Source organism: Spea bombifrons, chromosome 1 (genome assembly GCF_027358695.1).
Source record: "Spea bombifrons isolate aSpeBom1 chromosome 1, aSpeBom1.2.pri, whole genome shotgun sequence".
NCBI classification, from domain to species: Eukaryota; Metazoa; Chordata; class Amphibia; order Anura; family Pelobatidae; genus Spea; species Spea bombifrons.
The window spans coordinates 102415250-102439622 of record NC_071087.1 but is presented as its reverse complement, the minus strand read 5'-3'; the positions used below and the strand labels follow the sequence as shown (position 1 = coordinate 102439622).

Here is a 24373-nt window from a genome sequence, read left to right as displayed (position 1 = left end):
ATATCAAGATAATAGAGTTAGAAAATGTGAAATGTATTTATTTTTCTGCTTACTCTTACTGAAAATTTACTAAAGTACACTTCTTTAATTGTGAAAATGTGGATGTGCGCCCTTAATCACGATAGCTGCAACAACCCCTCTGATGGCTCAATCAGTTCTGTACAGTTCTGTAGCCTACCATATTGTGGCATTGTTGTGCACGCAAACATCCGGTCGGAACTTTCTGTACGGAAGGTTTCGAGACATCATGTTAATGGATTCCAAAAGCTCCATAACACTGCGGTACTAGCAAACAGAACAAAAAAAAGAAAAAATAGTACTAATTTTAATAATACATTAGACACTGACTTTGGTGGTACGTCGGGGAAAATATTTCCTTCCACTGCTATGAATTCACCTTATCCCCCTACTTCCACTAACACGTAACTTAACGTGGAGAAGACTACACAAGTTATGTAGCAGGTAAGATTTGTGATCCTACTAGCCTGATAGGAGGATGTTATTTTTCTTAAAAAAAGCATGAAAATAAAAAGTATAATAAAAGTTATTTTATACAGAAGTTCATAAGGGACGAAAGTGGGACACAGGTCTAAATATAGAGTATTTACACCCCACTGCATTTACATCTTCACTTAAAATTTGAATGTTCTGTGCCCTTATTCTCAAACAGATTCAAAATGGCTGTACAATGAAATGAGAAGGTTCTCCTGCCTTTTCATTGCTTACTCACAGGATACTTAACATGCCTTCAAACACTAGTTTATGCTCATTTTCTCTGCAAGAATAGTTAACGTTACTAAGCTAATCTTTGCTACGTCCTTCAAAGTCAATCAGCCAAAAAAGTCTAACCTGTGGTTTGTTAAACTCAATCGCTATATCCTGAAGATTTACATCCAAGTCTATCTTGGGTGAAGAAAAGTCGAATTCAGAACGAGGGTTCATACGTAGTTTTGCTCTTCCGGAAATTGGACGGAATACTAAAAAAATTAAAAATAATTATAGTAGTGATAATAATAACGTAAGCTTAAATTTCATTACTTAAAGTAAAGGGTGACAACATTTCTTGGTACTATTTTCTTTCTATACACCGACCAGCAATTACGAAACACGGCTGCGCTCCCGACCAGTTCCGGTGACCATACACCATTTTCAAGGACTGGTTTTCTACATACAGGTACTAATTAACAATATATTGTGGGTCTTTAATTTTTACACTTACCAAAATTGTAACCTTCTGGAATCATGTTATGACCAGCAACCCCGTGCTTCAGCATATCCTAGAAAACACAGTTTCCATTTATTATGTGGCACAGAATTGTATTATAGCATTAGAGCAAACCTTTTTTCTTCAGGACAGCTTTATACCGTGCACTGTATTGCTTTATTGTTAAATCATTTACTGTTTCCACTGGAAAGCTATTCTAGGTATATACTACCCTTTATATGTAACAGAGTTTTCCCATCCTCCTACTCTCAGAATCCTAAATTTCAAGCTGTACATATAATAAGATTCTAAAGGCAAACTTTGTCTGCAGTGTCATGCTGCTACTAAACAATGTACACATATATATTTTTTATTCAAACAATATATGAAAAACTATATTGTTCCAACCAACATGTTGGTACACAGTGGATTTCTTTAATATCGCGTCTGGTATCCATTTTTGTGGATTTTGTATGTCATACCATTTCTTGTATGATGTCTAATACAAACATAAACACATTCCTATACACATTACTCTTACTGTATATATATGATGACACATACCAAAGCGTCTCCACAACTTCGATAATAGTACATCTCCGATTTCACATTCCAGTAGGCAAACAAGTTATCGAGTCGTATAAGCTGCAAGAATATAAAGAAATAATTTCACACACAAACATGCAATATTTTTACAAAATCATACACCAATATGTACAAAGCAACCCTGCCCCTTACCCATCTAAAGGAATGTCTGAGACCCCACCACCCAGTTCTTCATGCAACTCCCAGTGCCGTTCTCGGTTACATGTGGACGTAACACCAGTGCTATAGTGGTTTGCAAGGTTTCGTAATGATTTTACAGTGGTGATAGACAACCTCTTGATTTAGGAAAAGGCTATCCAACACCAAAATACCACTGGTATTCGTATAGAAACTGGAAAATGTCCATTGGGTCAACCCATCAAGAAACAAGGAAACATACTGGTCACTATAATAACAATTCTTTAATGAATAGCAGTGCCAATTTGTTTATTAATCATTTTGATTGGACTTTTAAAACTTTAATGCACGCAACAACTACTGGTACCTTGTAAAACAACTTGGCCGACTCATCGTGTAAGCATGGGTTCCAATTTTTATCTGAGGTCTGTAAGAAATAAACATATTATTATATATTTGTGGTCCAATATCAAGAACATGCAAAATACAATGGTTGCATAGAATTTATTATACATAGGCCCATAATGCCACATATTAAATAATCAAAGGCAAAAATATAATAGTAATAATTTTTCACTCTTAAATAAGCAAAATAGACCTTCATATATAACTTGTATTTTTTTTAAATTTAAAGTGGACACTCGATCATGTGCATTTCAAATAATTGTCTTCCCAAACAACAAACTTTTTTTTTAGCCTCTTAAAAAAGCTGATGGTTCAGATGAATAATCAGATGCATTTTACAGTCTTTTATTCCCACTGTATGATCCCCATACCTGTAAGCTGAAATTCTGAAGTGATACTCCAAATGACAGGGGACTTTCAGGATTTGTGATCTTAAAAACAAACACACAATCGTTAAAATTCTGTAAACATCGGGGACAGATCTCTATATGTTTAGCAGTAACACCAGCTGCAAAGTTAAATAATGTCAGACTTCGGTCCTAGCTATGGTGTACACTGCTGCACAGGTTTGCATCCGCTGCTCTGCACTCGTTTATTTTTGTTTTAATTTTCTGTGCTCTACTTCTGTGCCTGGCCTTCTTGTATTTAACCTGCCCGATTGCTTTGTTCAGTTTCCTGCTAGCGTCCTACAGGTAAGCCTCAGACTGCCCTTCTACGTGTTATTTTTATGTTTTAGGCTGAATTTGGGGTACAGTACATTATCTATAATAAAGTGCCTTTCGTGTGATGGTCATCAGGTACCTCGCCACCTGGATTTGCCCGTATGCTGTTTGGATTGTGCAGGCAGACATCCCTTCAGTACTGTCCTCTAGCAGCATGCCTGCCACTTTCACATGTGTCTGGCATATGGGCACAGAAACCCAAGGGTTTAACCTATACGGACGTGGTTGCCCTGTGAGCTCACCTCTGCAGTAAGACTCTTTATCCTAACAGTGATTCATGACTAACGAAAGCTCCCAGTCAGGGCTTCATCATAAATTATATGTACGTCATGGTAATATATGGATGAGGTCAGTTACCAAAATACAGAAAGAGAAAGCTGATCTAGTATATTTCAATAACCTTAGATATCCACAAATTTGATGGCTAGTTGTGTGCCATATTGATGTTTGTGCTTCATGGCTCCAAAAAAAAAATCCAAGACCAGCTTAAGGCATGTTTTACAAGGTGACTGCTTTTGTGCATGAGCAGCTACCCCTACTCAAGTGTATATAAAATGTTTATGTCAATACAGACAAAATGCACACCAAAACCTGGGAACATTTAGGCTGCGGCTACACGGACGCCCCCCCCCCTTGCGGGTTGGCGGCCAGGACTACCTGCCAACGTTGTCACTGTCATTGAAGGGGGAAATGAGTAGGGACCCAGAAGATTCGGCAAAATTCTCCCGGCACTTCTTCAGAAGAGTTCCCAGTTATGCTTACCATGGCTAAATGGCTGCGTTGTACAGTTTATTTAAAAAAAAAAAAATCTAAACTGGCAGCCAAATGACATGTTACTGAGCACTGGCAGAGTTTGAATAAATATTGGACTGCTCTCTCTCTCTATATCTGGTGGACAGTCACTGTTGAGGTTTTTACTTTGGAGTATCATTGCTTTCACAGCCATTTGCTGCAGCCCACAAAGCAGCAAGCTAGAACCCAGGGCTGTCTAAACAAACGTTAAAGCTTAACTACTTACATCGTCCTCATAACGGATGTGAATGTTGGAAATCTTCACTTGAAGATTTTTGATGACCTGAGTTACTAATTTCTCTACAAATGTGTCCTGTTTCTCTTCCTTTTGCTTTTCTGTTTACAAAAAAAAGAAGGCCGCGTTACATAATCATTAACTGTTAAGCAAGCGTGCACATAGGTCATACGAGGTCTCCTTCTATTCACATATTACAATTGAACACATGACACATTTCATTTTGGGAAAGCGGTTTCATTAATACTCCAGTGTTTTAGGAAACCCCCTAAGCCAATAATGCATACAAAAGTACTTTAACTACTCAAATGCATTGTTCAAGGTTTAAAAAAAAGGACTTAAGGAGAAGCTGGAGACCTTGAAGCAATGAATGTCAAGAAAGGGCACCCACTGAAATAAATTGGAATAAAGTGGCCATGTTAAACCCCCAGCCAGCGCTTTTGCCAAGCCAGAACTAGAGCTGACTGGGGGTATATGATAGGCAATGGTGGGTGACACCACACAAATGTAAAGGCCCCACACGTATGTATTATGTGGAATGTGCCTTTAATGAATTAAAAAAGGACTCCGTTGCGGATGACTGTCCTGTGATAAACAGTCCACTGAGGTGTAGTCAATTATATTTCTTACCTTGATCAGCCACCTTTTGCTTTGCCTCTTCAATGTGTAGGAGTTGTAACTGTTTGGCTTCCAGGAACTGTTTTTCTTCTTTCTCTGCATCATATTTGATGCCTGTAAAATAATACAATTTTCAAAGTAAACAGGTTTGGTAAAGAAGTTTATAACAAACAAAAAAAAACAAAACATTGCTGAATCTTCGTATCCTGGTGATGCCGTAAGCGCCATAAACCATCATTAAGGTCCATTAACAGAAAGGGGAAATGGGAGATTTTAGTTAAAACATTCACAATAATATAATAAAAATATAATATATTCCACTTTATTTGCGGGGCCCAACTTACTGGCAGTAGGCACAATGAGTAAATACACTCCATCTAGAACAGCCTCCACTGGCTGGGTATACAGATTCTTCCAAGGAATTTTAAGATCTAGCTTTCCTACAAAAAAGTAAAACAAAACAAAAAAAAACATTTAGGTTGATAGGGCCCCAAAAATTTCACACATCAAATCGGTGTCATCACTTTCCATTCTAAAGCTCAAAAAAATAAAATACAATAGCTACAAAGTATAATGTATATTTAACAAGAACCAATAAAAAAACTGTCTTAATTGGCTTAATATACATGACTGCTTAATATACATGATCTTTCAGTGTGTTAAGCATGCTGATATTGTTAATAAATGAAGGTATAATACATGAAGAATGCAGTTGCTCGTTATGTTAGACGATAATGTACTTTTTTAGTCTCCATGTGGCAGCCTTACAAGCGATAAAAAGTCCTTTCATCCCTTCAGGTGCCTTTTATTAATTTATTAAGTAATGTTTTCATCCTGGTCTGAAGGACAAGTCTGTCTGCATGATTCTGGTATCCATAAACTTGGTTTATTGGTGGGATTGGAATCTATATTCATTTTCAATATTTATGTGAATTGTATGAGAGAGGCTTCTGAAGGAGGCACTGATGTTAGCAGTTTATGGCCTTGTTTTAGGGCACTGTGCAAAAAGCCTTTCGGGATAGAACATCCATTATCTTGTTGTCCATCCTCCCCATTAAGCGAAAAGTCTAAAACTCATGGAAAACGCATCTGCTTTTGATATTGATGAGATTGAATACATTACCTTAAAACGTAAGACAGAAAGTGTTTCCCATATGGCCTTTGTTTAAAGAACCTATGACCCGGGAGTGGAAATCTGATATAAAACCTCAAATATATAATGAAAGAGCTGGATTCCCCAACTGGGGTAGATGTGGATATAGCTTACTTGGAAAAGCATACTACTACCCCTATAAAAAACCTGGTGCGTCAAATATGTGGATGACAAGGCTGAAAGCTCTGAAAAGAGCTGAATTGGCCTCAGGGGTTAAATGTAAAGCATTATTGCCAGCAACAGAAATGTCCAGAACACATAGATGTTAGGTCCCTCAATTTGAAGAAGCAATAGCTAATTTCCAAGTAAACAATTATTGCATATATTGCCCAACATCAAAATTTCTACTGATTTTCTATTCGATGCTTCTATAGAATCATTGAAACTTGGAGTAAAAAAAATGAGGTTATCTATAGCTGCTATAAGAGCATTATGGATGAAACCCTGGGCAGCTGATCCAACTTCAAAGTGCAGCATCTGTAACATTCCTTCTAAAGAAGGAGCATTGTTTGGGTTTAGACATATTCTTCAGTAAACAGAACAAAAATAAAGATGGCCCAGTCCAGGATAAAACTAGATGTATCTGACTGCAGATATTTACACCCACTCAGGGCCGGCCCTATAATGGGGCAGACTGGGGCAATTGCCCCAGGCGGCACTTTAGAAGGGGCGGCACTTTGCCACCCCAAGCACTTTTTTTTGTTTGTTTTTTGAAGCGGAGGAGAGAGAGAGAGGCACCGAGTGGTTTTCGCTTACCCGCTCGGCGCCCCTCTCTCCTCTCCTCTGCGGCGAGTCTCCCTGTTCAGTCCCGGTGCCGGCTTGTAATGCAGAGCGCCGGAAGTGACGTCAATTTCCGGCGCTCAGCATTACAAGCCGGCACCGTGGCAGAGCAGGGAGACTCGCCGCAGGACTGTTTAAAGGTAAGTACCGGGGGGGGGAAATCGTAGATTATGGTGTCGGCGAAGTTTAAAATGCCCCCCCCCGACGTCGACGGGGGGGGGCGGCGTTTTAAACTTCACCCCAGGCAGCGTTAAGTCTTCGCCCGGCCCTGCACCCACTAGTAGTGATGTGTTCCTTTTTAAAATGAGAAGCTACAACATCAAACAATTGGCTGATTCAAACTATAAAAAAAGTTATAATACAATAGAATTCCTAGAGCCTCCAGTCCCAAGATTTAGCCTTCCAAGCCCAGACCACCAAAATTGAGCACTGCTGCAAATAGAACAAAAAAAGCATTTGGGGAATCCTTTGCACTGACAAAATGAAGACAAGGTACGTATTCCAGGATATTCGTGTTCCAAAATCTAATCAAATGACAGTAGATCCAAAAAGCTATTTGTAAACAGAATTATCGAGACAAATATTTTCCCTATGGATGCTATTCTGTCCACAGTCCATTCTACCAGCAAATAGAGGATTTTTAGGCATGACTCAAATTTATCTCAATGAAGGTTCATCTGCCTCAAACAAGAATAAACGTTATATAACAGGGCCATACAAAAGTTAGGCAATCTCATAGTTGCAGAACCGGACTTGCCATAAAAATTTTAACCTAACCCAATGGCAGCAATTCCTGCACTTCCACGGGCAAAACTAATACCGTATTTGCTCGATTATAAGACGAGTTTTTTTTTTTTAGAGCAAATGCTTTGAAAAATACCCCTCGTCTTATAATCGGGGTCGTCTTATAATCAGACCTCAAATAGGTCTGACTATGAGACGACTAAGATCCAGATCCCCCGCAGCTGCACCGGCACCGGCGCAGGGAACTCTGATCTCTGACAGCCGGGGAAGGTCTGCGCGATGGACGCAGACAACCCCCGCTGCTAGCCACACCTCCTTCCGGCTGCAGCGTAAGTTGTCTATGCGAATCGCGTAGAGCTCTTCACGCTGCCCCGGCTACATGACAGGGGAGTCAGAAGCACCGGTAAGTTTGGGAGGGGGGGCGGGGGAGTGTTACATAGGGGGCATAAGGCATTTCTGGAGACAGAGTGCTCTATGAAATGCCTTTTAACCCCCTTAATGCCACTTTGCCTCCAGAAACGCCTTTTTAACTCTATACGCCACTCTGCCTCCTGAAATGCCTTACACCTCCCTATATGCCACTCTGCCCCATAATATGCCTTTTAACCCCCTTAATGCCAGAGTGGCATATAGGGGTATAAGGCATTTCTGGGGCACAGTGGCATATAGGGGGTATAAGGCATTTCTGGGGCAGATGTGTATTACTGGGGGGGGCAGGTTGGAAAATAAAACTAAAATATTTTTCTCAATCATAGCTTTTATTAAAAAAATAGTTTACATGAATTAACATTTACTGGTAAAACTTTTTTCCTATAGGGTCGTCTTATATTAAGACTTTTTCTTTTTTTCCTAAATTAATATTCAGATTTGGGGGGGTCGTCTTATAATCAGCGGAGTGTAGACAGTATGTGGAGACCTACCATAAATCTTCCATTCACGAGACATATATGCAAAACTGAAAGATTTGGGTAACCATACAGAACAGATGATCCAGAAGTTCTGGATGCTATGTCAGTATGCTGGAATTCCCTATTCCCTCTAGTGCCTGTAACTGCCAAAGTGCTAAGAAAGATCAAGCACAATTCAGTGTCTGTGATCCTAATCACTCTCTTGGTTTTCTGAGATTCTGTTAATGGCAAGAGGATTTTTGGCATCTCCCTTAGATTCCAGACATACTTTTTCCATGGATGAACTCTGGTTATGGAACAGGACAAAAGCTAACTGCCTATAGACTGGAGGGCAATTACTGAGAAACCAAGGCATTGATCCTGAAGTCATAAGTCTGTAGTTGCGAACAAGAAAGGCAACTACATCTTAAATATAGGCCAGAATTTGGACTAAATTCTGACAATGATGTTCATATGGATCAATTTTCCCTACCTATTTACCAAATTCTGAAACCTCTACAACTGGGTTTAAAAGACTGGGTTTACTTGCATCCAGGTATATTAAGGTGCAAGTGGCAGCCTTAAGTGCTTTCTTTTCTAAAGTCTTTGTATCCTTTGGTCTGGAGATACACAGATATTAAATATCTCACCCAGGATGCTATCTTGTGTCCCTAGTTGGGATTTAATTGTATTGGGTCCTCTTGAATTTCTTCTAGAACTTTAGGTCTAAAATAATGTAATCCCATTCAGGAGGCTAGATGGCTTCAGTCTGCATTATCATTGGCCAACAAACTGCAGATGGAAACACCTCCGAGTATGAAATGAGTAGCTCATTCAATGAGCTATAGCCACATCATGGGCTGACCTAGCCAATGCGTCAGTAGAACAGATATGTAAAACAGCAACTTGGGTTAGACCTTTTTTTTTGGGGGGGTGCTACCACAAAGTAAGTAAAGAGGGGGGTCCTCTCTTACAGGAAGTGGTTATTGCTTACGGACATGCACCTGTCCTAAAAGGGATGTAGGGATTATTACCCGCACTTAAGGCATGGAGTAAACATGATAGGGCCGAGCAAAAAGTGTTTGATTTCACCCGTTACCCTGACTGTGATGTGTTGCATATTTAAACATTTAATGAATTTAATCATCAAGGACCATCCCATTTCTTGTCGAAGGGATAGAAAACACTGGCTGACTGTTATCCTATTAACATGGAAATGCAATGTTCATTGCTTTGCATAGAGATATAACACAGCAACAAAGTAATGGTCTGTTATGCACTATAATACTATGGGGCATAAATGGTAGGAAGACACGGGGATGGAATGAAAGATGCAAGGAACGATCATGGAGAACATATGGTATAGACTAAAGGGAACAAAGGCTTTTACTAGTTATATACACATGATGCTAAAATAACGAAGCCATTCACAATTCGTTTAACATTTTGGCCAATATAACAATCACAGAAGGGAGACATGGAATGCCATCTGACAGCGGCTGCTTGTAATTCTTCTACAGAGTAGTCTGCAGCTACTACAATAACCATATAAAACATTTCCTTTTTAGGCTGATTATGGTATTTGCTTAAAAAGTTTCAACTTACCAATGTGGCCTGCCTTTACTTTAAATGGCACATTCAGCTGACTCTGTAAGAAAAGACCAGACAGTCAACAAGACTATCTTCAAGGAGTCAAGAAGATAAATACACATTGATGTATTTCCTCCAGTTCACGGTGCGCAAGCAGTACATTAAACAACTTGCCAAACTTTCAATTAGGAGAAGAATGCTTTCTGTCTCCTCTCACATCACATTCAAGCAAGACACACAAGCATAAGAGTACAGTCGATTAGAATACATTTTATCTAGACTGTAAGCTCATTTGATCAGGCCCCTCATCTGTAAGTAAAATTGTTATATTACTTACAGTATGTCCTGTTTACCCATTGTACAGCACTGTGGCATATGATGGCACTATATATAAAAAAATAATCTACAGTGTATGGTTAATAAAAGTGAGTCTGAGCTTGGTCACATTTGTATTCAATATCCTGAGCAGAATGTTAAAACAGCCTACCAATGAACTGATATTGATTGCTTGCTTACCAGTGCATTTTCCTTAATCTCAAGATTCTTTAATGCTACAGCACCTAGAAAAAAAAATGAATATAACAGTATTAGATATACATTCCTTATTAAATAAGTGTGCACTAGGCCGAAAATATGAATCATGAGGAGACAGACTAACATGGACATAAGGTTGACCTTGCTACCAAGTGAGACCAAACATGACAAGGAAAGGTTGTGAAGAACAGAAGTCTTAGCAAGAACTAAAACTCTCCATTTCTACTAGTCATATATATATATATATATATATATATATATATATATATATATATATATATATATATATATATATATATACACACACATATATTACGGTATATATCTCTAACAGCATCTTATATATGTGTTTGTTTAATTTCAGCTGAAAAATATATTACTAATGAGGTAACTAACACCCCTTCAAGCTTCAAAGATCCACAATGATGTTTTGAGCTAGCACATATCTATCAAACAACACAACCGACCACCCAACCTGGTCTAAAACATATTTATAGCTAAAAACAGGAGCCAGTTGCTATTTCCTTCTCAACAGCACTTCTTTTATACTGTAAAATGCACAACCTCCCTTTTTACATGGACTTCAAAAAAATCCAGAGGTAACATTCTCCATATATACCTAAATTCTGACCACATCAAGAAACTAACAGTTAATCTACAATTTAAGATTCCACGTTTAGCAGATTTATTAATTACAAACTGTCATTGCCATCCAATTCTAATATTTGCATCTGTTCGCTAAACCATGGAGATTATCTTGACTGGTAGCAAAGACTGCAGTTTTAATAAATCACTGATGTTTTCTTAGCCGGGACTCAGGAGACTGTTGCATCGGAGAAGTGCATAGTGGTATAAAAACTCCTAAATGATGAGTCCACATTTTCACTTGATAATTAATGTTCTGCAAAGAGCTGATTATGACAAAGCTTACAGCACTTTTGCTTGCAGTCTAAAGACACTCTCCCACAGGTAAGCTTATCAACGTTTAGCCAATCTGCAAATTCCCTTTGCATCTAAAAGCCGAGCACGTACGGAATCTAGCAACGTTATCGGCGTCATCTGGTCCCTAACCAAAGAAGGCATCAGCTGTCGGCACAAGAAGACTAATAGAAACTTAAATAATCTAGGGCTGCAACTAACGATTATTTTAATAATCGATTAGTTGGCCGATTATTTTTCCGATTAATCGATTAATCGGATAAAAAAACTGAATGTAAATTTTTCATTTATTTAAAATAATTTACTAAACAAATGATGTTAAATACAAACAGCAGAATAAAAAAACTTTGATAATACATTTCTTGTCTTTATTTCCCAACCAGCCCCCCAATATATGCACATTTGAGCCCAGGCTTGCTACGCTGCCTCCCAGACATGCCATGCTGCCCCCCCACATATACCACGCTGCCTCCCACATCTGCCACTCCACGCTGCCTCCCACATCTGCCACTCCACGCTGCCTCCCACATCTGCCACGCCACGCTGCCTCCCACATCTGCCACGCCACGCTGCCTCCCACATCTGCCACGCCACGCTGCCTCCCACATCTGCCACGCCACGCTGCCTCCCACATCTGCCACTCCACTCTACCCCCCACATGCCACTGTGCCTGATACGCCTTATACCCCCTGAAACACCACTCCATCCTCCCCAGACATGCCACCCTGCCCTCCCCACATATGCCACGCCACGCTGCCTCCCACATCTGCCACTCCACGCTGCCTCCCACATCTGCCACTGTGCCTGATAGCCTTATATCCCCTGATACCCCACTCCATCCTCCCCAGACATGCCACCCTGCCTCCCGGACATGCCACTTCTCTACCCCCAGATATGCCACTCTACCCCCAGATATGCCTTATACACCCTGATACACCACTCCGTCCTCCCCAGACATGCCACACTGCCCTCCCAACATATGCCTTATATACTGTATATGCCTTATAGCCCCAGATATGTCACTTCACTGCCCCCAGGATTTAGATTCCCCTAAATTAACCCTAAACTCCCCATTAACCATAACTGCCCCTAAATTAACCCTTAACACCCCCTTAACCACAGCATCCCCTAAATTAACCCTAAAGACCCCATCAACCACAGCATCCCCTAAATTAACCCTAAACACACCATTAACCACAACTGCCTCAAATTAACCCCAAACACCCCATTAACCACAGCTGCTCCTAAATTAACCCTAAACACCCTATTAACATAACTGCCCCTAAATTAACCCTAAACACCCAATTAACCATAACTGCCCCTAAATTAACCCTAAACACCCCACTAACCATAACTGCCCCTAAATTAACCCCCACCTCCCCTAACTTTCAGTAGCCCAAATATATATATATATATTACATACATATATACACACACATATATATATATATATATATATATATATATATATATATATATACACACACACATATTATATATATATATACATATACTTACAGTTAGATGAGTGTCACAGCCATGTGGTTCTGGCCTGGAGAAGGAAGGGGCGGGGCCAGTTGTCACAGTGATTACAGGGAGGGGGAGTAAGTAGGAGCTGCTGCTGTGAGACGGTGAGTCAGACTAAACGGATTATATAATGAGGGGGATTTTTCAGAGCGTTTGCTCTGAAAAAACCCTCATTTTATAATCGATAATAATCGATTCAACTAATCGATAATGAAATTCGTTGCCAACGAATTTCATTATCGATTATTATCGATTTTATCGATTAGTTGTTGCAGCCCTAAAATAATCTCTACTCTGTTTTTAATTTCAAATAAACTATCCAGTGATCTGAAGGCAATTAAATGTTGTAAGAAAGTTCAAGTATCTCAATTATTATTATTATTATCTTTTATTTATATAGCTCCAACAGTTTACGCAGCGCTTAATACAATACATATATTCGAGGGGTATGACAAGACGAGAATTGACAGACTAAGACAAACCAATTAGGTGGAGAAAGCCCTGCTCGCAAGCTTACAAATGATTCACCCATGAATAAGACGGTTATGGTAAAGGATCGTTCCTATGTATATAAACACACCTGTGGGGAAATAAGTGCCACTGTGTAGTATAGATGATGCTTTAAGGGTCACTGATGTCCCCTACATTTTCTTGTCAGTACAATTATTGTTGTAGAAATTAGTTTAACATTATGCGCTGTAGAGAAACTGGATAAATATTGGTAATAGGCTCAGAATATAAGCCGTCATATACCATCAAGGCTTTTCCAATCTTAAAGAAAAACTTAAAGTAGATCAAATTATTTTGCCAAATCATACACCAATTAAAACATCAGATGCATTTTTAACAGCTGCCTAGTTGGATTGAAGCCTCACATTTGCTGAATTGAACATGTGGGGAATGCATGTGGAAAATGTCCATCAAATCAATCAATTATAAACCAGAGGCACTGACACCTGCCGGAAGGGAATGCCCAATCGTGTGATCAGGCATTCCTTGTATAACTGCGTACCGGTGCTTGCGTTGTTGAACACGATTGGCCTGCAGGATAGACCACAGACAACTTGATCTCCTGTGTAGCGGCAGGGAAACGTCCTTGCCGCTGCAACAAAGTCAGGACATACTAGTAGATCCTAATGGGCATCTTCGTACAGCTTTTAAGGATGTACCGGTACGTTCTTGGGGGAGCAAAGAAGTTAAGGGATTTTTATTTATGGGGCTATGTGGAGCATTAAACTGTCCCTTTAACTTCCATCTTGTGCTGAAAAGTACCAAAGCCAAAGAACTTAAAACCAAGCTTTAGGGGTCCTTTTAGAAAAAGCTTAGATGATGCCACCCATCAACCGATTGATTGTACAATCCTATACATATCACAGGTCAGCAACTGGTTGGGGAAGATCCACTGCTGAATGAAGCTGCCGACCTCGGGACCGAGTGGGGAAGGATCATTCTAGGGAAATGGGCAACATGGTTGTTTTACTTAGTTTTTTCCTTTATCACTTGTACCTTAGTTTGACCAAAGTAGTGGCAATCATTGCGAGGATCACGTCACACATATACTGTCATATACCTAGTCACGGTGGTCTTTGACATTAGAGGCCTGCTTGGCAGGTAATTTGCTGATATTGTATGACGCCTGCAATTTATGATGAAGATGTATCCAAAATAATACATAATGTATAAGGTACTTGGATATAAAAACGATGACACAAAAAATAGCCATGTTACTATATTTGCACAAAGCGCCGCACTTTCAAGATGAGGTACAAAAAAATCCCTTTACCTTTGCAATAAATCACAAACTCAGTGTAAACTTCCCAGCTATAAAAAAAGCATTAGTGGATTTAGGAATTAATGGATATGAAGACTACATAAAATAGTAGAACTAGCCCCGGGACTCATAGGATATAACATACACACCTTACAGGTTTACTCATACTGTTTAGTAAGAATCCATTATAATCCCTGTACTTGAGATGTACACAAGAGTCTACATTTATCCCACTCACTCACATATATGAAACAAAACCCTTTACCCATTACCAGGTGGGCCAGGCAGACCAGCAGAACAAGTAATATAGCTGTCAACAGATAAGTGGAATTAGTGTTTTGGACCGCACTATGGTCCTTTATCACTAGAAAGCCTGTTTTTGCCTCTTAAATGCATGAGAGGCAGAAAAACAGGCTTTCTAGTGATAAAGGACCATAGTGCAGTCCGAAACACTAATTCTACTTATCTGTTGAATAAAGCATTATTTATGAAAGTGACCCGTGAGCGCGAATGTCTATTTCTGGACTATGTGTGTGTATATTATATATATATGTTAGAACGCTCTTAATACCTCTAGATTGTAAGCTCCTATGAGCAGGGCCCTCCTCACCTGTTTCTGCAAGTCAAGTTGTTATGTTATGTACATTTTATGTCTCACCTACAAATTGCACAGCGATGCAGAGTATGATGGCGCTATGTAAAACAATAATCAAAATAACCCCAGTAAAGAAAGGGTTAAGCTTCTACTAACATCAATATTAAGAATGACTTGGTAAACAAACCATGCCTAACAGCCCTGGGTTCACCACAAAAACACAGAAATATAAAAATACCACGCGCTCCACGAACAGCAAGTCAATATGTATCGCAAAGCTTGTGAGCAGGGGCCTGTTTACTTAATACATGGGTTTGTCCCACTCTTTAATCGTATGTTATGTAAGAAGCGCTGCGTAAACTGTTGGCACTATATAAATAAAAGATAATAATAATAGAAAAGCAAGAGAATGGCGGCAGGATAACTAGTGATCTGGAAAAAAATTGTTGGAGGCAAACATTCTAATGACAAGAAGGGCTGTCACTTTTCTCAACCACAATGTGAGCCTCTCTCACACACATGCTGTCTCACTGCACAGGAGGCAGTCCCTCCCTCTGAGAACACTAATTGTAAAAGCAGTAAACACACGATGATATTACAGTAAGCGATCGGGCTTTTGCAAGGGCAGACCTACGGATCGCGAGTCTACTTTAGGGTCCAGGAACAGAAGAGTGACGGGTAATGTGACAGGCGGGAGAATCGCAGTATATCGCGGAATGCAAATTCACCTATAAATAGAACGGGACGGAATTCTGCAGCCGTGCAGCCCTGCTGCTGCCGCTCCCCGGGACATGCTGCCAAACGCCAGCTGAGTTTAGCTTTGTGTACTTTATCGCATAACAAACACAGGCTCCCGGCCAGCACGTAACACATACTGGGACCGGCCTGTCTCTACCGCATGCTACTAGCCCATGACCTCTGGGCACAGCCCTTCGTTTGCCCCACCCTGATCGTGCAGGTGGTAAAGCTACACAAGCCACTTACCTCCCCAGATCCCCAGCTTTAGCTGCGAGCTGTCCAGATTCACCACATAGTCCCCGAGGAAGCGGTTCAGCACATCCACTACAACAGACTCAAACACCATGTTTACCGCAACGAGGGGAATCACTGAGGCCGCCCTCCCGGGGTGTCAGCCCCCTGTCCCCACTACTATCGCAAGCCGTGGGTCGCCTGTCAGCCGCAGCTGGCTCCTCCCTCCGCCTCATGCGCACTGCACCGGCTCCACCCTCCTCCTCCTCTATTAGGCCTCCGATGGGGAAAAAGCCCTATTGAGTTCAGGGACTCGGATACTTTTGTATCTCTTCTAAATACATAGTAGCTGGACGAGGGAACGTCGGTGAAACGGGGAGTATGGCGAATAAACCTGCGGAGATTTGGTGGAGAGGTTTTGTAAATGACAAAGAAATCAGGGACTCTTTACCTATTACTATATCTATTGACATTAGTGAACTAAACTATTACATACATCGTAAACACTACTAGATTTATTTATCGGTGACTTCTTCCCAACTTTACGTCACCAGCACTGCAGGCGAAAGCTGATGGCAGATCCTTCGCTAAATAATTCCTTTAAATGTATTTTAATATCACAGCTTTAGCAATGAATATGGCAGAAAGTTACACATAGGCGTCTATTCACTAAAGGGAGAGTTGTGTTTCTTCTATACATTTTTATACACACACACGCTCATTTTCTTTAAATATCATGGTGGAAAGTAATCCCCGGGGCATGTGGCGTGGTAAAAACACTCCATACCTGCAAAACAAGAAAATCCTGAGAAAGTTCAAAATAACAACCAATGTTCCCTAAGAGGCTGCAGCCCATTAACACGTAGAATGTACAATTTACATTCTACATAGAGGACGCATAATCAGAAACCAAACTAAATGCAATTTCTGGTAGTTTAAATTAAAAAAATCATCTCGTCGATTTGACAAAGTTTCTTTCTATATACTTGACTACAACATATAAAACTACCAATATAGTGAGTGTTTTCATGATCAATAGTAAACTCTTGTTCCCTTTATCTCAGTTTAATTCTTTTTCAAATGCAGCGGCTTATTTCAATAGTTGGTAGTTGTCCTTATTTTCAGTCAATAAAAAGGCATAGTTCACAGGAAAATAACAGAAAAGGCAGAAGAATCTGCTTAGGAAGGTGCATTGGAAGCAGTTATTATAAACAGAAAGAGAGAGTTTTAGCTTGTTGTATGATCATCAGAAGCTACTTTCTTTCCTGTTATGGCCTTTGATATGATTTAAAGATATCAAAATAAATCAGAAAAAAATAAGTAGCCCACCCGGATATCTGTCGGTGTGGCAGAGCCTTTCCTGGTGTGTGTGTTTGGGTGTCGGTGTGCCAGAGCCTGTCCTAGTGTGTGTGTTGTGTTGGTGTGGCAGAGCCTGCCCTGGTGTGAGTGTTAGTGTGGCAGGTCCTGGTGTGTGTTTCGGTGTCGGTGTGCCAGGGCTTGTCCTGGTTTGTGTTTTGTGTTTATGTGGCAGAGCCTGTCCTGGTTTGTGTGTTGGTGTGACAGAGCCTTTCCTGGTGGGCGTGCGTCAATGTAACAGAGCCTGTCCTGGTGTGTTGTTTTTGGGTGTCTGTGTGGCAGAGCCTGTCCTGGTGTGTGTTTGGGTGTTGGTGTGGCAGAACCTGTCCTGGTGTGTGTGTGTTTGGTCATCTTTTTTCTGGCACTTAACTTACTGTAGGAACAAATTGAGCTATTTCAAGAGATAAACGCCCTGCTGAATTTGTAGTCACTTGGTAATGGTAAAGATCAACAACGCAAGGAAACAAAGCATTGCAGGTATAGATCAGTTACTGTATTGGCTCGAATATAGGCTGCAAGTTTGGTGCTATTTTAAAGAATAGTGGAATTGTAAAACAGTAATTTATCTAATGTACAGGAACACATGTATTTTAACATTTTGGTATCTATTATACAGTTTGTCAGCACATATTATATACAAACAGAAAACCAATAGCCATTTTAAGGTCCCCCGTAATTCATAATGCACCTTACTTATAGATATGCCACTCTACCCCCAGATATGCCACTATGAGCCCCAGATAGGCTTTATAACCCCTGATATGCCACTCTGCCCCTAATATGCTTTATAGCCCCTGATAGGCTTTATACCCCCTAGATATGCCACGCTGATCCCCCCAGATATGCCACTCTGACCCCCCAGATATGCTTTATGCCCCCTAAAAATGCCTACCTGCCACCTACAAATGCCCATCTGCCCCCCCCAAATATGCTTTATGCTTCCCAGAAGTGCCACCTCATAACATTATGACCAGGGGCTGGGCCGGGGGTCTGTGGGGCAATTGCCTCTCCGCACGCCCGCTATGGCCGTCAAAAATGCGGAACAAAAGCCCGCATTAACCGTGATCGCTGCTTCCACAGAGCCCCTGCCACTTACCTGTGCGTTGCTCGCTCTGCCAGTAGCGTCTCTTGTTCCACCCAGGAAAAGCAGGAAACCAGCAAGAAAGCAGAGGGATGCAGCGGCTCCTGCAGAAGTGATCTGCGGTTCAGGTAAGGGGGTGGGGGAGGTTGTATGAATGAGCACACGTGATTGAGGGAATGAATGAGTATCTGTCAATGAGGAAATTAATATATGAATGAGTGAATGAATGTTTGTGAATAATAAATGAATTAATGAATACGTGTGTGATTGCATGGATGTGAAAGTGGGGGGGAGCATTGGCACATGTAGGCTGCTAAAGGGGCAGATATGGCACAGGCAGGCTGCTAAAGGGGCAGGGGTGGCACAGGCAGGCTGCTGAAGGGTCAGAAGGGAGAAAAGCAGGCTGTTTCAGGGGCAGAAGTTACACAGTTAGGCTGTTTTGGGGCAGAGTCGGCACATGCAGGCTATTTTGGGGAAAAGTTGGCACCGGCAGGCTGCTTCAGGGGAAAAGGTGGCACAGGCAGGCTGCTTAAGGGGCAGAGGCCTACCATGTCAATGTCTGGCTTAGTGTATAGTGATGGGAGTTACACTCTACCACCATTAATGTCTGGCTCAGTATATAGTGATGGGAGTTATGCTGTACCATATCTGTAAATAAATGTTATTTATTTGAACTTATTAAATTTAAGTTAATAATTTATTTTTTCAAATTTCTAGTTTTTTCCAGCTGACATACAGTTTACATCCCCCTTTCTCATTATCTCTCTCATTTATTTTTATCTCTCTCATCATCTCCCCACCCTTTCTCTTTATCTCTTGTCCTCCTTCTCTCCCTCCCCTTAAGGAACCAGTGAAACAGACATCACACTCCCTTTATTTTGGGCTGGTTAAAGGGAGATCCATGATCTCCCCAACCAGGCCTTCTGGCAGGATTCAGGAGGGGTGACCACATTTTATTTCTGTGATTTAGGGGCACAGTATGGAGCAGATGATATTGCACAAACAGGCAAATATATATATATATATATAGATATATATATATATATATATATATATATACACTCACTGGCCACTTTATTAGGTACACCTTGCTAGTACCGGGTTGGATCCCCTTTTGCTTTCAGAACTGCTTTCATTCTTTGTGGCATACTTTCTAAACTGGAAACATTAAATTAGTACTAAGGGTCCCAAAGTGTGCCAAGAAAATGTCCCCCACACCATTACACCACCAGCCTGAACCGCTGATACAAGGCAAGATGGATCCATGCTTTCATCTTATTTACACCAAATTTTGACCCTGCCATCTGAATGTTGCAGCTGGAATCGAGTTTCATCAGATCAGACAAGTTCTTCCAGTCTTTCATTGTCCAATTTTGGTGAGCCTGTGCAAATTGTAGCCTCAGTTTCCTGTTCTTAGCTGACAGGAGTGGTACCCGGTGTGGTCTTCTGCTGCTGTATCCAATCTGCTTCAAGGTTCAACGTGTTGTGTCTTTGGAGATGGAATTCTGCATACCTTGGTTGTAATGAGTAGTTATTTGAGTTACGGTTGCCTTTCTGTCATCTCCAACCAGTCTGCCCATTCTCCTCTGACCTCTGACATCAACAAGGCATTATCTTCCACACAACTGCCGCTCACTGGATATTTTACCTTTTTAGACCATTCTCTGTAAATCCTAGAGATGGTTGTGCGTAAAAAAACACAGTAGATCAGCAGTTTCTGAAATACTCAGACCAGCCCATCTGACACCAATAACCATGCCACGTTCAAAGTCACTTAAATCTCCTTTCTTCCCCATTCTGATGCTCGTTTTGAACTTCAGCAAGTTGTCTTGACCACATCTACATGTCTAAATGCATTGAGTTGCTGCGATATGATTGTCTGATTAGCTATTTGTGTTAACAAGCAATTGAACAGGTATACCTAATAATGTGGCCAGTGAGTGTATATGTTTCAGATACATATTGATTCACATATGCACACACCGTCACAAACACATAAAATGCATTTTGCATTCTATAAATTATTAGGAAACAATGGAAGCCATGTTGATTTCAGATTTTATAATGTATTTATAATATAATATACATACAGTCATACAAGACACAATCAGTTTCAGAGAATCATCACCTCTATTACCAGACATGAGCAGTTTAATTGAATTAACCCCTCTATCACCAGACATGAGCAGTTTTAGAGAATTAACCCCTCTAATAGCAAATTTGAGCAGTTACAGAAAATTAATCCCTCAATTACCAGACATTATACAGTCATACAAAAAAGACAAACACACGTATCACACACATGGTGAGTTTCTTACCTGGTGCTGGCTGCAGGGTAGACTGAGATCCATGAGGTAGACTGAGATCCATGTGAAGAAGGGGCTCAGCCAACAGGAGAGGCTTCTCAACCTTCAAGTCTTCTTTGGAGTGTTGAGAAGTACCTCCTGAGACTTCCTTCAATCAGAGCTTTCCTGGTGTCCGGTTGCCTGCCCCACAGAGAGAGGGCTGGTGATGGGAGATCTTTAGATCTCCCCTGCCACCACCTCTGGCAGAGCCAACAGCATTTCGGCTTGGGGGCACATGGGGAGGAAGGATATTATGTAGGGAGATCATAGCCCCCTCTGCCCCCTTAGCAACACCACTGAGATTCCCCTACCTCAATTGAGCTTAACAATCTCCAACTCTTTTCATACACCAACCAAGGGAATGGAACTGCATTTTAGTGAGGCATCTGTCCACCTAAAAGAGAAGAGACCTCAGAAGAACCCTCTGCTTAAAAATTGGTCCAGGGTTCACATGACTGGGGGCTATTTGGGAATGGACAACAGTCATGTACTGTTGACCATAGTGCTTGAGACTTTGTATTCACACAAGGGCTATTATTAAAATCGAGGCAGTCCCAGGAAGGGGGTGTGTGGGGGCATATGGTTAGGGGGCAAGGAAAGCGGGTCTATAAATGCTCTCCTATACTATTTTGTAACTACCTAGTTTAGGCAGTGAGAGTCAAAAGGTTAACTTTAAAGTGTAGCCTTAATAAAGTGGACTCTTCATAAGTGGACAGATAAGAGTTATACTGAAGTTAAACTGGAGGAAAACTCCAACACCATCTCCCATTGCAGTCAGCAGATGCCTCTCTTAATCTATTATCCAACTCACCCTAATCTTCATTATGACCCCTTGCTTCTTTTTACTCTTCCTCTCTGTACCCCTACTGCTCAAACAGATTTCATCTCAACTTCCTCTCAACATCCCCTACGCAGTCCACCTCTCGGTCCTTTCTGTCATCATCCTACCTCAACTCACATGCCCTTTTCTCCTTCCTTTAAACCCTCACCTTCCAATTTCTCTGCCCAAGAACACTTTAATTTAAAAACAAAATTGACACCACCAGGGATAACATCCCCAATGGCGTTAATCATATGGTACCTGAATTTATCTCCTTGCCACAAAGCCACCCTCAGCTGCTTCAGTTCAGTCACACCTTCTGAAGTTTCTGAGGTCTTCCCACCTCACTACCTCTCGACCCTGTACAGTCACATCTTCCATCTTCCATCTTTCCAACCATAAAAAGCACAGCTAGATATGCCACTCTGCTCCCCTGATATGCTTTATGCCCCATTAGATATGCCACTCTGACCCCCCCCACTAACCAATGAACCCCAGACTCCCTGGTGCCTAGTTGCCGGTGATCTGGATCCTCACCCTGCTGTTTGCTCGCAGCAGGGCTAAATAAAAAAGATAGACACCCACCCAGCGCCCGGAACTGCCATGAGGCCCAGTTGCTTGTAGGCCATGGACTAGTTCCAGTCCGCGGCCTGGTGGTTGGGGTCCCCTGTTCTATGTGATCGGCAAAAAAGGTAGGGAAACATTTAGAGAGCGTTAGTGTCAGTGGGTAGGAGCCCAGTTGCAGTGGACTTGTTCTGTAAACTACAATACATAACAACAAACAGGTAAGTACAGACGAGCAAAAAGAGTCACACACAAGGCTAGTTTACAAGATAAGTCTATATTGCAGTGCACTAGCTGGACAGAAGTACAAACAGGACTGGTTACACAGCAGGCTAAAGCACAAGCAGAGTACAAGCTGTAAGTAAACACGGGTTAGAAAGTCTCTGGACTGGATGCTGTGGCTAGGCATGGCACATGGCAGGAAGACCTCAGGCAGAGCACACATCAAGAACTCCTCAGGTACGGAACAAGGCTGGAAGCCCTCTGGCAGAGAACCAGGCTGGAAGCCCTCTTCCAGGGCACGAGAAGATGTAGTTGAGAAAGCTGGGTTGGTACCAGTAGGTCAAAAACGAGAGCCAAGGGCACAGTCAGGACGAGGCTGGTCGAAACGGTTACAATCCAACACAAAGCGGCTAGCAGTAGCACAGGGCCAAAATACAGAGCAACAGCAGTAGAGTGTATATGCTGCAATGCAAAAGCCCAGACTGAGAGGCTGAGCAGGTATAAAAGAGGAAGATCAATGCCCAGGAAACCAGGTGCCACAGATAAGGTCATTAGCAAATGGTTCTTCTTCCATTCTTTGTGTGGCCTCTAGAGGCTGCAATAGACATGACAGCAGACAATAAACATAGAGTCTTGGCTAGCAGGATGGAACCATGACAGTGAGAGAGAGCTTGAATGAGAATGTTGAGAATGCGAGGGAATGTGCACCCACGTATTTCAGATGAAAATGCCCCAATTCGTGGGGGGTCTAGCCTCGTTTCATGGCTTCTTACTAACCCCTGAATTTACCAAAGTCCGGTAAATTTGCAATTTATATGAATCTGAATACAGAAGTCTAATATTTAGAAGACTTAGCAACTTTTTTGTCACAGTCCCTGCGTTCTGATTTGAGTTGAGCTAATAATCTGAAATGAATCATTAAGTATTTGCTTGTTTTTTTTGTTTTTTATTGATTTAAAGGTTACCATATTGTTAGTATTTGACTTGAGGCTGTTGCTAGTACTGATACTTGCAGGAGAAAAGAGTATTCATTCGTATTACCACTTTTTTAGATTTATAACTCAAAATAATTGTTTGGGGTTTTTTTAAGAGCTGTCAAGTTTTTAAGTTCTTATAGCTCACCCGACCTCAATGCAAAAAATGTAATGAATGGTATAGCAATATAATGAACAAAGTAACTACCATCAATTGCTTCAAGTCATGATATTTTGAATTGTGATAGTTCTATCAGCAGGTCACAATGTAGCAATCCAAACCCCCCCCCCCACAAATAATGAAACTAATAGATCATTAGACTTTTGTCTAATTGTCTGTTGGATGCTTTTAATGTTACCAGTAGATGTCAGCAGAGATAAACATATCTTCTTTCTGAATTGCTGTTAACGATTCCTCTATGTAAAACCAGTCATAATTATGTGCACATAAATATCTTATCTGAATTACCACACCTAATTAATACCATACGTTCTCAAATATAAAGAGAGCTGATGCATTTTAAACAGGATCACCTTCCTATGTCCTGTCTTTACCTTCCACTATGGTAACCCTCATAGGGTTAAGGGTTTCCTCGGTTCATACACAAGATCATTACTGGAAGGGCCCTGAACAGGTGTATGCAGGGCCGGCCTTAGGGGTGTGCGACCTGTGCGGCCGCACAGGGTGCCATGGCAGCAAGGGCGCCTGCCTGGGACTTAAATTAAAACATTGTTTTTTTTAAAAAAACTTTATTTAACATCCTTCATGTTAAATAAAGTTAAAAAAAAAACCTGATGCTTTAATTCCCGGGCAGGGGCGCCG

General features: G+C 41.1%; 1 protein-coding gene across 2 annotated transcripts in view; it reads right to left on the bottom strand.

Moving 5' to 3' along the window:
* The window catches only part of VPS13A (vacuolar protein sorting 13 homolog A), a 60823-nt gene extending 44391 nt beyond the window's left edge, over window positions 1–16432 (bottom strand). For both annotated transcript variants that reach the window (XM_053466872.1, XM_053466880.1), the window contains exons 1-12: window positions 16204–16432; window positions 10370–10413; window positions 9869–9911; window positions 5044–5139; window positions 4712–4813; window positions 4073–4182; window positions 2704–2763; window positions 2295–2354; window positions 1769–1849; window positions 1220–1277; window positions 850–977; window positions 179–285 (exon numbers count right to left, since the gene is read on the bottom strand). In XM_053466872.1, coding sequence (XP_053322847.1) covers window positions 179–285; window positions 850–977; window positions 1220–1277; window positions 1769–1849; window positions 2295–2354; window positions 2704–2763; window positions 4073–4182; window positions 4712–4813; window positions 5044–5139; window positions 9869–9911; window positions 10370–10413; window positions 16204–16303 — 989 coding nt within the window. In that variant the 5' untranslated portion in view covers window positions 16304–16432. The remainder of the gene's footprint in view (window positions 1–178; window positions 286–849; window positions 978–1219; window positions 1278–1768; window positions 1850–2294; window positions 2355–2703; window positions 2764–4072; window positions 4183–4711; window positions 4814–5043; window positions 5140–9868; window positions 9912–10369; window positions 10414–16203) is intronic.
* Between the last annotated feature and the right edge of the window lie 7941 nt (window positions 16433–24373).